The following is a 15,307-nucleotide window of genomic DNA, read 5'->3' as shown; positions in this document are numbered from 1 at the left end:
ATAAAAAGTAATGAAATTTTCAACCTATATGACCCTTTATCTATCAAAAGTGCAACTGTATTTATTAACCTGTTCATCTATAGATATAAGGATGGTTAAGAAGTGAATTTCACTTTTCTTTAAATTAAACATATTCAGCATTATCATAGTTATATCTACAGTTCTTTTATTAAGATTCCTGAGGTCCTTTGACACTTCTATTTTGCTGAAGTGCTGCCTTAATTCAGGAATTTTGATGTAAAGTATTCTTAAATAATAATATACCAGTAGATATAAATATTGCTTACAAATGGTAAAAGTGTCACAGGAAAGATTATGAAACCCTTGATATATGTATAAACCACTTAAAACATGTATTACTAAAGTGTTTTTTAATGAACAGTTCTTGTTTTAAGAAGGAATTATATGATGTAGAAATATAAGCTATTGTAAAGAGACTTAAAAATATTTCCTTCAAAGTGGATAGCATGGGTTCAAAAAAGTCATTTTAGAAAATGTACTCATAAAATTTAATTTTGCACAAGTTATTTGCTTAGGTGTTGATAAAACAAATTATGAAATAACCGACTATTTATAACAATAAACAAATATTTCAGCTTTTTTAATTGAGGATCAAAGTATGTTTAAAAAACTGTAAAGGGAATTTGAATACTTTAAAAACAAACTTATATAATTGCTCTTCATTGCATTAAACCAGTATTTTTTTTAAGCCAGGATGAGGATTTATTTGTAGCAGATAAACATATTTGTATCACATTTACTTTCAGATATGATTTTCTGGGCGTATTGCATTTCCGCTAATTTTTCAAAGTTCCAATACTATGTTTCCGCAAATTTAAAGTATACGTTTCCAGAAATTATACTTATTACTTTTCCAGAAATTTACCTGAAATATGTTAGTTAAATTATTTATTTCCTATTTTTATACAAGAAAAGTTCTGATTTTATATCTACAATATTACTAAAAATAAAAAAAATGAAATGAAAAATTCACCTTTGAGAAAGATGATGATGACAGAATCATTAAATGTTTATGTTTCATCAACTTGAAATGTCTATGATCGTCTATTTTAATGAAATAACTGATATTTTCATAGATGGCACAGTTAACTTTTCGATACATTGGTGTAAAATGGTAACTTCCTTCCTCTTGTGTTTGCGTTACTTCCACTTTTTATCAAAATATGGGATCAGCTTATTGATGTGTGCTCTACCCGAAGACTTAATCTCCAGCCTGAGGTAGATCATATTGATTTTGAATCAGGGTTGGCAAAGTATTACCTGCCCGGGTTTTACTGGGCGGGAAAACCCGGGTTTTCCCGGGCTGGGCAATACTCTCTGAAATGGGGAATACTGGGTAATACTGGGCAATATGATTTTTTAAGCTTATTTCAACACAAAATAGTAAAGACCTGTTGTAGTTTCATAGTATTATAGCTAAATATATACATTTTATACAGATAACCATTGAGAGTCATTTCTAGAAGATTAAAAATTCAATTTCATTCTCTTCTCCACATACATTCTATGTAGGAAAAATACAATATTTGCACAATTTAGGATTTCTCGTTAATTTCCAAGCATTGTTTCAATAATCTTAACACTTTATTGCAGTGGTAAATTAAATTGCTAAATAAACACCCTACAGGGTCTTGTCATTAACTCTTATAGAAATGAAAAGACTGATTATTGTTATATAAACATATCTGTGTTCTAATCTGAATAATTACTTATTAATTAGTTTTGTACATTTGTACATATATAAATTATTGCAAAGTAATTTTCCTTACATGTACATGTAATCCTTAAATTCTTTATACTAGTTATATATTTGAAGAAAAAAATTTTTTGTCAGAGTTGTTAGAATAATTCTTTTTCAGATGTATACACTTGTACTTTTGTATATAATGTATTATAAGACTCTCAAACAAGTAAACTTATTTATAAAATAAAAATATGTTTATATATATCTTAAATGTATTGCATTTGTGTTTGATTACTGAATCCTCTTTGAAATTCAAACCAGTATTTTATATTACCCAGTATTGCCCAGTATTACCCAGTAAAACCCAGTAAAACCCGGGTAAATTCAAACCAGTATTTTATATTACCCAGTATTGCCCAGTATTACCCAGTAAAACCCAGTAAAACCCGGGTTTTCCCACTATTTCCCACTGGGCTGGGCAATACTCATAAAACCCGGGTTTTTGCCAACCCTGTTTTGAATGTGCAATGCATACTGCTGTTACAAAAATTCTATGCTGCTGCAATCAGTTGTTGCAGGTTTCATTTAGGACAAAATTCAAGGTACTCTTCAATTATTTTCTCGAACCAGTATTAATTTATTTTTTCTGGAATCGTTACTATTTCCGCGGAAAAGTAAGTTATTTATTTCCGGAAACGTAAACTTTTTTTTCTGGAAATGTTATCTTTTTTCGTGGAAAAGTAATACCAATTTGCAGAAACGTAAAATGCTGGATGTTCTAGGAAGGGCTAGAGATTCCATGGATATCTTAAAGCACACATAAGCAGAACAAAACTATCAGTCAAATGCAGCAAGCTAGTGATAAAATAAAAACAAATGTAGCATACAGTTCTTTTTGAACTTTTATTTTTCACAAGATAATTATATTTATAGTGGTGATGTAGGGACAAGGAGGTCTAAAGAAATTTTAAAGCCAGGGTAAAACATGGTTTAATGGCATGGTTTGGTTACTAATAACATATAGAGTAGTGAACTTAAATAAAACATCAAAATATGATGATTCATGTTAGATTCTTATTTTATTTCAAACAACTGACATGTTTAATGAAATTTGTTGCATGATCTAAACACTATAACTTTAAAATGATTGAAATAATAGAATGTGAAATGTAATGATACTTGTAATAAGAATCTAAAATGTATAAAACTTTCGTTTAAGTTTCATACAAGTTAAAACCAAGGGTATTGTGATATTGGTGAGGGAACTTGGTGTAGTAATTTTTCTATTGAACGTTGGGCTAGACTGGTCTTATAATTCTATACTATATATTAATCTCTTAAAATTTTAGTAAAATTTTAAATACATTTTCAGATCTACACATTTTGAAATTGATCATATTACATTAGAACCATTCAAAAATTCTTCTTCATTTTCATTTTTATACGATTTACCTGTTAAACAGAAATTGAGGCCTTTTAAAGAAATACATTTTAACGTTTGAATGATAAATCAATTTGAAGCAGATATAATTTTATTTGCATTTCGAGTGTATTCTAAAACAATGCTTAGTTGTTACCATCTGCACTTATTATGTACATAAAAAAAATCTCTTGATCTATTGGACCAATGTTAACAAAAGGTCATCAAAGATTCTCAAAATGGAAGAAAATTTCCCAAATCATAAATGAATTCATTATTATTCTTTGGAAACCCTTTTTGTGGTTTTCATGGGTACAGGTGAACAAGCAAGTCAAATATTAAACAAATTACACATTTTCTTTAGGCTTTGTATGCTTTTAGACTGCCAAAACCACAAAATCAAATTACCTCGCAAAATTCAAGTTTTTCACAGTCTATGAAATAGAAACCCACGAAAAAATATATGAATCCACAGTGAAGTAAAAACTATCCATTATATTTTAAGGGAAAATTAAAGCCAATCTATAGGAAATGTTTCAAAAGTGGCTTTGAAATGATGCAAGATGGTCTCATATCGAAAATTGTATACAAAATCTCAATTTCCTGGATATGAATTATTCTGTCTGATACTGGCTTTTACCATTACCAGTATTGTTCAGGTTGTCTTATCATGCAGATTAACTTTTGATGAATGCATTTGATGATTCCTCAGTAAGTGATATAGGACTGAAGTCAATGAGAAATGTATCCAGTAAGTGATACAGGCAGTTGATAGTTTCTATTTTACAGAATAATTTCCAACGTGTATCAGGAATTGAATCCTTGTAATATTAATGTTCTTTAAAAAAATATGTTTTATTTACAGGTCAGCAGATGGATTAAAAAAAAATCAAAATTCAGTTTTGTATGTTGATCTTCCCCTTAAAGTATAATTGGTTTTGCTAGTGTAGATGAGAGTAGACTTGATTGGAGTTGAGAAATTGCTAGAAATCAACCCTGTCTTCTAATTGTTTACCTTGACAATCCTGTCCATGTCACCTATGGGGTCAGCTTTGCTTTCATAATAATTTTTCAAATGCTCAGTACTTGCCTACTGTCTATATACCGGTATTTATTTTTCTACTAGTTTTCAATATTTGACATATTTTGAAACCAATATGGCTCAGGTAGATTTAAGGTAAAAATCCCCAAATTAAGTTGTTTCATATGTTTTTATTTCATCATGCATCAGTCCATTAGATTGCTATTACTATCATTTAAATTTGAAATAATTTGTTTCAAGAAAATTGGATAAGATAAAGCCTGAATGGTTTTTGTAGTACTATTGTTGTGTCTGTTGAATACTTTCACTAATTGTCTACACCCTGGGGGATTTTAAGGCTTTCATATTGTATTTGCATCTTACCATCATTGAAACCTGTGTGGTACCAACTAGAAACCCATTTTAGGCAATTGTGTGTTCTTAAGGCTTCTGTATAAATTGGCATAACCCAACTTATTTTTCATATATATAAATTTGGCTTATAACCTTCATTTATTAGCATATGTATAATCTGAGAAACAATTTTATTTTTACAGCATTTATTTTGCACAATTTTCATCTCTTTTTATTGGCTGTATATATTCCTCACTTGATCAGTGAATTCATAGTTAGATTTAGATTTTCCATCAGCCAGTAGTTGTATATAAAGTGCTAGTATGAATTTGAATTATTCACATATGTGTATTTAAAGTAAATTTTAACATAAACCATGAAATCTTTCAATTTAACGATTACTTTATAAAACTGTTCATTTGGAATTCTTCTAAAAATATAAAAGTTTCTTCATTTACAACAAACCATACATCTTGTCATATAATTAAAATTTATAGCCATCTACTAAATATATGACTTTCAGAAAGCAAACAAATAATTTATCAGTGTAAACATTTTTATCATTAACAATTTGTGTGTATTTAACAGGTCAATGAGTACAGTATCATTTATGGATGACCCAGGACATGATGACCATTACAGACCAGCAATGAAATTTGAAAACAGTTACCAAATGACACCAGGCAGAAAATTTCCCTCTGGAAAAGTAAAAAATATCATTAAAGATGTTTTAGAAGGGTACCTTGCTGAAGAGAAATATGAACCAGAACTATGCAAACAAATGTCTAAGACAATATCTGAAGTGAGTCTAAAATAAATCATCCATTTGTTCTTAGAATCACTGCCAGACATTGATTGATTGAGGCAAAAAACAAACAAAAAATGTTTCTCTTTTTGTTGCTACATTTGTTTTACCTCCCATCTGTGTGCTTCAATGCACACATGGTGCATTTGCTGGTGCATTTGCTACATTTACTTTTTGGCCCTTTTGGATTATAGCTCTTCATCTTTTATAAGCTTTGGATTTCAAATATATGGGCCACGAGCATCACTGAAGAGACATGTATTGTCGAAATGCGCATCTGGTGCAAGAAAATTGGTACCGTTAATTTTATTACTACCACTGGGTCGATGCCTCTGCTGGTAGACTATTAGTCCCCGAGGGTATCACCAGCCAAGTAGCCTGTACAAAATAAGCATTTTTTGTGTTATTAAAATTTGCTGTTACAAAATGATAGAAATTATTATTAATTAAGGAATGTATCTCCCTCATGCAAAGCTCTGATTCCTTTCACAGATTTGGCTATACTTTTTGGACCTTTTGGATTATAGCTCTTCATCTTTTATATAAGCTTTGGATTTCAAATATTTTGGCCACGAGCATCACTGAAGAGACATGTATTGTCGAAATGCACATCTGGTGCAAGAAAATTGGTACCGTTAATTTTATTACTGTAGCAAAGATTAGTTGACTCAAACTAGTAATAAATAAGGACTGTCTTTAACTTAAAATCTGTGTTTAAAGGAGTAATACATTGATCCAGTGTTTTTGCAAGTTATATTTAATAATAACCAGTAATGACAAAGTGTAAAAATGTTGCATGAAAAGAGTAATTTTGCATGTCAATATTCCATTTATGTCAAAAATTTCTATTTAACTAGATGATTGAAAGATATATGATATGTTGAAGTGTAACTAATTATTTCTTTCTTTTCCTTTTACAGGTAATCAAAGCTAGAGTTAAAGAATTGATGATACCCAGATTTAAGATCATCTGTATTGTAGATATTGGACAATCTAATAATCAAGCCTTGTTAATGGGCAGTCGATGTTTGTGGGATTCTGCCAATGATACATACTCCTCAGCAGAATTCAGGAACAATTCCTTGTTTGCTATAGCACAAGTCTATGGTGTTTATTATGAATAAATATTATTTATCAGTATTGTTATCATCCTGTTTCAACCAATGTCAGATATATCCAATGTTAGTTTCATAGGATATCATGACAAAGAGAAAAATTGTTATTGGTTATAAATTTGTTGTTATTGTTTAGATATAAGTCAGAACCATATTCATTAAAAAGGGACTTGTCTAAAAAAGGTTTAATTGATAGAGTTTAATTAGAACCTAAAACTCTGCTTGGTATTAAAAAATGTGGCCTTATAGTTCTTTGTTTCGCTTACATATTTCAAGCTTTTGTTTTGAAAAAGATATCTGTGATTTTAACAACATTGATCATTCATGTTAAGCAATAAGTGAGTTAGTTTGTATGTCTTAAATGTATGCATTACACAAAGAAAATAATATTCAGAAATTATGAATAATCATTTAATTTCACAAATACATATGTCTTGTCTTAATAAATTCACTTGACATTTTTGCTGTGACAAAAATATTGTCTTAAGAATAATAAACATCATGCACATTTCTTGTAGATAAAGTTCTGTTCACCATGTATTTATAAACTGTATATTTCTAGAAGAGTATAATTGGAATTATGATTACTTTTCATATTGGATGTAGAAAAAAACAGAATTTATTAGTCTTTAGATTAATATTATTTTGACATACAGGAATTTGGGAGATTTGAGGTCATTTTCTTCTGGTTTCAAATTGCATAGATGATTAAATTTATTAACAAAATTTGAAAATAATATGATTCAGGAGATAAATTTGTACACTACAGAAATTATACATACTTTCATTTTCAATGTAGATATTATAAAACACACTGCAATAATGCATGACAATCTCTGTATCATATTCTGTATATTTTTGGGCCTTTTTTTCACTTTGCACTAGTCTTGCATTTATACATAATTTATACAATATATTGTTTTTATTATGTACTGTAAATTCAGAAATTATTGCGATTTTGTCATTTTAGACTAAATTGCGATTTTAATTTTTACGATTGTGAGAAAAATCATGTTTAATTCATTTAAATTATTTCAAAATGAGAGTTTAAATTATTGCATTTACAACTCCGTCGCATTTTTTGCAATAATAATAATCTCACAATAATTTCTGGATTTACAGTAGTTATTTTGTGGGATTCATTTTGAAGAGTTGTGCAATTTCCACATATTTACAACTTTACATGTATCTTTTCATTATATTTACTCACTAGAATAGAATATGTTTTTATCACTGGTGAAAAAAACAGAGCTATTGTTTTGTAATTAAATGTTTTTTTGATGATATTTAATTATTAAAAATAATAATTGTAAACATGAAATTATTTATGAATTTAAGTTTATTATATGATATTTCCATTTGTGAAATTCTGAATTTTGATAGAAAAAATGAATATGAAAATTATTTCAAAGCACAAGAAGATGAAAATATTACTAAGAAAACCTTTTTTTTTATAGTATATTACAAAACGTTGGTGTACTGAATCTTGAAAACACTTGAAAAAAATCTTGTGTAATGTTTTTCAATCGTACAATTTTGTTCTTGTTCAAAAAGTCCTCACAGTAATTTTTGTAAAAAGTATGTAAAATGTCAAAGTAACTGATATCTACTCATGCTTAGTTTGCATTGTTTTTATAAATTTATATTATTATTATTTTTGAATCCGTCCAGATTTTTTGAACTGCCTTTATTGAGATACTGCTGAACTGTTATTTGCAATACTTTATTTTGATGTTATTTATTCCATATATGTATTTGTCTTATATAGTTGAGTATAATGACTGCTAAGTTCTATAGGTGCTAAAATCTTTTCTTTTAAGGCCATAATAAACATATTTCTAGGTTGTCATCCCTATCCACACAATATTATCTACTGTATCTTTCTCAGTTTATTTACCTGAACAAGAAAAAAGTTAGAAATTTTATATAAAAACAAAGTAATTGACCCAATAGAATTTAAATAAAAAGATGATTTTATTATGGCCTTAGTATGAAAGAAAACTGATTGTGCTGCTGACTAAAATTTTAGACCAAAAAGCTGCAACCAAATTTGCTTTAGATTATTTTTCTTTAAAGTGACATTTTGAGGGTAAGACAATTCAGGCAAAACAAGTTTTAAGTGAAAAGAGGACATTGTGGAAAATTGATTTTGAAAAAAGAAAATTTGGCTGTTGAACAGATTAAGATTTCTTTTTGATTTGATATTTCTTTAAGATAACTTAAAATTTCCAAATTGAGATTAACATAGAAAACGTATTTTCCCAATCCTTGTTTTAGAATAATTACCAAATATTTTGAATATTTGTTTGTAAAATGTATTTCAATATTTGGGTTGTAAAGAGTATGTTCTTATTCAAATTAAATGCCTGGTAAATTTAATGTGGTTTGTTAAGTTTCTTTACTTATCTCAATATTTTCCTGACTTAGTATTTTTTCTTATTTCTTTCAAATGTCATTTATTTTAAAGAAATACTTCTCTTTCTTTAATAAAACACAGAAAATTCTTACTTGTGTTGTAATCTTTTGCCCTTATTCCAGCAAGACTTTTCAGTTTTACTGTAATAGGAAAGTTGACTATTATCTATTACAATAACAGACAAAAGGAAGAAATTTAATGGATACATAGAACGATAGAAGAACCAGTTACAATTAAGGATTAATAATTGAATACTATTACAAAGGAGTAAGACCCCCTTTTGGCCCCAAAATATTGCAGTTTTACAAAATTGTTTGAATGTAAACTTTTTGCTATACATTGGAAAGAAAAATACTTCTATTACATACATAAGGGCTGTTTTTGACAATACAATGCACATGTCCCCGGTACTTATATCATTAAGTCATGCTAAATTACTGAAGTCTTCACAATTTTAGGATTTGAGTTAAATTTTAGACGGTTTCCGTCTTAAATAAAAGTGGCCGCATTTGTTTTCATTCTTAATATTTAAATGTTAGTTGTATTTGATGATAATACATAACATATTTAAAGGCCGAGAATGAACTCAGATGTGGCCACTTTCATTTTTGACAAAAAACATCTTAAAAGTGACATACTATGGCATATTGGATAGATTTTTCATATTTAAGCTTGAATTTAAGTGTTTTAAATGACAAAATCTGTTCAAATCTTTCAAAAACTAAATGAATCGACTGAAGTAGACACTTTACTGACCTACTCCTTTGTCTGGAAAAAGCAGTGTTTATGCCCTGATTATGATAGTAGAGTGGCATGCTGTTTTCTAGTCTGCTGATTGATTGCGTTAAACCCTTCTCACAGCACAATAGTGCTAGTTCGTGGTGGTAAAGTAACCAGAAAGAGCCAATTGTTTGTGTCTGTTTGATATCAGGTGAAACCTAAGGTTTTACCGTAATTTTAAATTTCATGGTTGACTGCTCATGAAAATTTTATAGATTAAAGTTTTACATTACAGTTTTGTCTTAAGGTTGAAACTTAGTACACATGTTCATTATTAAAATATACCAGTAAGTGTAATGTTAAATTTATATGACCAAGACTTCACACTGAACATAGAAGTGAGAGTGTAGATAGGGCATGGTGTTCTATTGACAAATTCTTGTTTCATTTTATTTTCACCGAAAACTTGACATAGGGATATTAATCCAGCAGTGGCGTAGGTTAGCAAACTTCTTGAAAGCTTTATATTTTAGAAGCTAGAAGACCTGGATACTTCATACTTTGAATATAGAAGCCTTATGTTTCAAAATTTTCATCTGTCATATGTCCATTTTCCTTGACCTCATTTTCATGGTTCATTGGCTACTTGAAAAGGTTAAGATATTTTGTAATGTTAATTTCTTTCTTATTATGAGTAATAGGATAACTATATTTAGTATGTGTGCACCTTGCATGGTCTTTATGCCCTTCAGACAGTTTTCATTTGACCTCGACCTCATTTTATGGAACAAGGTTAAGTTTTCGTGATCAAGTCCATATATTAGATACTATAAGCAATAAGTCTACTATATTTGGTATATGGATTGATTGTAAGGTAAACATGTCCAACTGGTAGGTGTCATCTGACCTTGACCCCTTTTTCATAGTCCAGTGGTCAAAGTTAAGGTTTTGGTCTTTTTTTCTAATGCTATTTGCAGTAGGTCAACTAAATTTGTTGTATGGAAATATTTTATGATGTACATGCCAGTGTCGCAGGTTTTATTTGACCTTTACCTCATTTTCACAGTTCATTGCTCAGAATTAAGTTTTTATACGACCGCAAAAATTTTAATTTTTTGGTCGTATATTGCTATCACATTGGCGTCGTCGTCGTCGTCGTCCGAATACTTTTAGTTTTTGCACTCTAACTTTAGTAAAAGTGAATAGAAATCAATGAAATTTTAACACAAGGTTTATGACCACAAAAGGAAGGTTGGGATTGATTTTGGGAGTTTTGGTCCCAACATTTTAGGAATTAGGGGCCAAAAAGGGCCCAAATAAGCATTTTCTTGGTTTTCGCACTATAACATTAGTTTAAGTGAATAGAAATCTATGAAATTTTGACACAAGGTTTATGACCACAAAAGGAAGGTTGGGTTTGATTTTGGTAGTTTTGGTTGCAACAGTTTAGGAATTAAGGGCCAAAAAAGGGCCCAAATAAGCATTATTCTTGGTTTTCGCACAATAACTTTAGTATAAGTAAATAGAAATCAATGAAATTATCTGATGAATCTTTTTTTCCTTATCTTATCTAAAATGTTTTTAGATAATGTATGTTGGACATTTGCCAGACATGACTATGATGTCATTTTCTATTTTTATTTGCCAATAACTTTATGTAAATAACTTCATTGGAAATTTGCCAATATAAAATATTGCTGATGAAGTTTTTTTTATTGTTTTATACAATAAACAATGTATATTCACTTTTACTACCAACCAATCTTTACCATTCAGTGATAACAAGCACTTTATTTTACATTTTAATATTTTATGATGTATTTAAAAGAGTAGTTATTGTTGCAAACTCCATTAGAAAATTGAATTGATATCAGTTTTGGAAAAAGGGAAACGGGGATGTGAAAAAAAGGGGGGGGGGTTAAATTTTTCTCATTTCAGATTTCATAAATAAAAAGAAAATTTCTTCAAACATTTTTTTGAGAGGATTAATATTCAACAGCATAGTGAATTGCTCAAAGGCAAAAAAAAACTTTTAAGTTTATTAGACCACATTCATTCTGTGTCAGAAACCTATGCTGTGTCAACTATTTAATTTTAGATTTAAAAAGTTTGAAGAAGAAATCTTTAATTGATTTGTAAAATCTTGACATTTGTTTTGTGTAAAAAAAACCCATGTAATGTCAAAAATTTGATCACAATCCAAATTCAGAGCTGTATCACGCTTGAATGTTTTGTCTATACTTGCCCCAACTGTTCAGGGTTCGACCTCTGCGGTCGTATAAAGCTGCGCCCTGCGGAGCACCTGGTTGTGTTTTGGTTTGTTTTTCTTTAACTATAAGCAATAGACAACTATATTTGTTGTATGTAAGGATTGTAAGGTGTATATGTCTGTCTGGCAGGTATCATCTGACCTTGACCTCATTTTCATGGTTCATTGGTCTATACTATAAGCAATAGGTCAACTATATTTAATGCATGTATGAGGGTGGTAATATTAGTGGGTACCTTCATGAAGAATAACTAAAAAAAATGTTGTTTTATGAACAAATTCTTGTTTCATTTTATGACAGTTACCGTAGTCTATTGTGAACAGGGCATGGTGTTCTATGGGCAAAGTCCTGATTCATTTAATGACAGTTACCATAGTCTAATGTGAACAGGGTATGTTGTATTATGGGCAAAGTCCTCATTCATTTTATGACAGTTACCATAGTCTATTGTGAACAGGGCTTGCTGTTTTATTGACAAATTCTTGTTTCATTTTATGGCAGTTACTGTGGTCTTGTTAACAGGGCATGTTGTTTTATGGGCAAAGTCCTGATTCATTTAATGAGTTACCATAGTCTAGAGTGAACAGGGTATGTTGTATTATGGGCAAAGTCCTCATTCATTTTATGACAGTTACTGTAGTCTATTGTGAACAGGGCATGTTGTTTTATGGGCAAAGTCCTGATTCATTTAATGACAGTTACCCTAGTCTATTGTGAACAGGGTATGTTGTTTTAGGGACAAAGTCCTGATTTATTTAATGACAGTTACCGTAGTCTAAAGTGAACAGGCATGGTGTTCTATGGACACATTCTTGTTTCATTTTTTTGACAGTTACTGTAATCTAGAGTGAACAGGGCATGGTGTTCTTTGGACAAATTCTTGTTTCATTATATGACAGTTACCATAGTTTAGTGTGAACATAGCATGGTGTTATTTGAACAAATTATTGTAACCATTTATGACAGTTACCGTAGTCTAAAGTGAACAGGGCATGGTGTTCTATGGACAAATTCTTGTTTCATTTTATGACAGTTACCATAGTTAAGTGTGAACATGGCATGGTGTTCCTTGAACAAATTCTTGTTACCATTTATGACAGTTACCGTAGTCTTGTGTGAACATAGCATGGTGTTCTTTGGACGAATTCTTGTTACATTTTATGACAGCTACTGTAGTCTAGTGTGAACAGGGCATGATGTTCTATGGACAAATTCTTGTTACATTTTATGACAGTTACCATAGTCTAGTGTGAACACAATTACCGTAGTCTAGTGTGAACAGGGCATGGTGTTCTATGGACAAATTCTTGTTACATTTTATGACAGTTACCATAGTCTAGTGTGAACAGGGCATGGTGTTCTATGGACAAATTCTTGATACATTTTATGACAGTTACCACAGTCTAGTGTGAACAGGGCATGGTGTTCTATGGACAAATTCTTGTTACATTTTATGACAGTTACCATAGTCTAGTGTGAACAGGGCAAGGTGTTCTATGGACAAATTCTTGTTACATTTTATGACAATTACCATATTCTAGTGTGAACAGGGCATGGTGTTCTTTGGATAAATTCTTGTTTCATTTTATGACAATTACCATATTCTAGTGTGAACAGGGCATGGTGTTCTATGGACAAATTCTTGTTTTATTTTATGACAGTTACCATAGTCTAGTGTGAACAGGGCATGGTGTTCTATGGACAAATTCTTGTTACATTTTATGACAGTTACCATAGTCTAGTGTGAACAGGGCATGGTGTTCTATGGACAAATTCTTGTTACATTTTATGACAGTTACCATAGTCTAGTGTGAACAGGGCATGGTGTTCTATGAACAAATTCTTGTTACATTTTATGACAGTTACCATAGTGTATTGTGAACAGGGCATGGTGTTCTATGGACAAATTCTTGTTACATTTTATGACAGTTACCATAGTCTAGTGTGAACAGGGCATGGTGTTCTATGGACAAATTCTTGTTACATTTTATGACAGTTACCATAGTCTAGTGTGAACAGGTCATGGTGTTCTATTGACAAATTCTTGTTACATTTTATGACAGTTACCATATAGTCTATTGTGAACAGGCATGGTGTTCTATGGACAAATTCTTGTTACATTTTATGACAGTTACCATAGTCTAGTGTGAACAGGGCATGGTGTTCTATGGACAAATTCTTGTTACATTTTATGACAATTACCATATTCTAGTGTGAACAGGGCATTGTGTTCTATGGACAAATTCTTGTTACATTTTATGACAGTTACCATAGTCTAGTGTGAACAGGGCATGGTGTTCTATGGACAAATTCTTGTTACATTCTATGACAGTTTCCAGTCTAGTGTGAACAGGTCATGGTGTTCTATTGACAAATTCTTGTTACATTTTATGACAGTTACCATATAGTCTATTGTGAACAGGGCATGGTGTTCTATGGACAAATTCTTGTTACATTTTATGACAGTTACCATAGTCTAGTGTGAACAGGGCATGGTGTTCTATGGACAAAGTCTTGTTACATTTTATGACAATTACCATATTCTAGTGTGAACAGGGCATTGTGTTCTATGGACAAATTCCTGTTACATTTTATGACAGTTACCATAGTCTAGTGTGAACAGGGCATGGTGTTCTATGGACAAATCCTTGTTACATTTTATGACAGTTACCATAGTCTATTGAGAACAGGGCATGGTGTTCTTTGGACAAATTCTTATTACATTTTATGACAGTTACAGTAGTCTATTGTGAACAGGGCATGGTGTTCTATGGACAAAGTCTTGTTTCATTTTATGACAGTTACCATAGTCTAGTGTGAACAGGGCATGGTGTTCTATGAACAAAGTCTTGTTTCATTTTATGACAATTACCATATTCTAGTGTGAACAGGGCATGGTGTTCTATGGACAAAGTCTTGTTTCATTTTATGACAATTACCGTAGTCTATTGTGAACAGGGCATGGTGTTCTATGGACAAATTCTTGTTACATTTTATGACAGTTACCATAGTCTATTGTGAACAGGGCATGGTGTTCTTTGGACAAATTCTTGTTTTATTTTATGACAGTTACCAAAGTTTAGGGTGAACAGGGCATGGTGTTCTATGGACAAGTCTTGTTTCATTTTATGACAGTTACCGTAGTCTAGTGTGAACAGGGCATGGTGTTCTATGGACAAATTCTTGTTACATTTTATGACAGTTACCATAGTCTAGTCTGAACAGGGCATGGTGTTCTATGGATAAATTCTTGTTACATTTTATGACAGTTACCATAGTCTAGTGTGAACAGGGCATGGTATTCTATGGACAAATTCTTGTTACATTTTATGACTGTTACTTTAGTCTAGTGTGAACAGGGCATTGTGTTCTATGGATAAATTCCTGGTTCATTCAATGACAGTAACTGTAGTCAAAGTTGAACAGGACATTTTGTTCTACAGTCAAATTCTTGTTACATTTTATGACAGTTACCATAGTC

At 30.7% G+C, this 15,307-nt stretch overlaps 1 protein-coding gene across 13 annotated transcripts in view; it reads left to right on the top strand.

The window, feature by feature from the left end:
- The window catches only part of LOC143042726 (dynein light chain Tctex-type 5-B-like), a 33,494-nt gene extending 24,570 nt beyond the window's left edge, over positions 1-8,924 (top strand). For 5 of the 13 annotated variants that reach the window (XM_076215233.1, XM_076215184.1, XM_076215201.1 and 2 more), the window contains 3 exons: positions 3,991-4,029; positions 5,089-5,302; positions 6,226-8,924. In XM_076215233.1, the coding sequence (XP_076071348.1) occupies positions 3,991-4,029; positions 5,089-5,302; positions 6,226-6,429 (457 nt within the window). In that variant the 3' untranslated portion in view covers positions 6,430-8,924. Of the gene's footprint in view, positions 1-2,638; positions 2,684-3,990; positions 4,030-5,088; positions 5,303-6,225 lie in introns of all 13 variants that reach the window. The other 8 variants (XM_076215247.1, XM_076215225.1, XM_076215243.1 and 5 more) reach the window with 2 other exon arrangements.
- The last annotated feature ends 6,383 nt before the right edge of the window (positions 8,925-15,307 follow it).

The sequence above is a fragment of the Mytilus galloprovincialis genome, chromosome 1 (genome assembly GCF_965363235.1).
Source record: "Mytilus galloprovincialis chromosome 1, xbMytGall1.hap1.1, whole genome shotgun sequence".
In the NCBI taxonomy this organism is placed as follows: Eukaryota; Metazoa; Mollusca; class Bivalvia; order Mytilida; family Mytilidae; genus Mytilus; species Mytilus galloprovincialis.
Note: the sequence above shows the minus strand (reverse complement) of the source record. Positions and strands in the feature narration are given on the sequence as shown.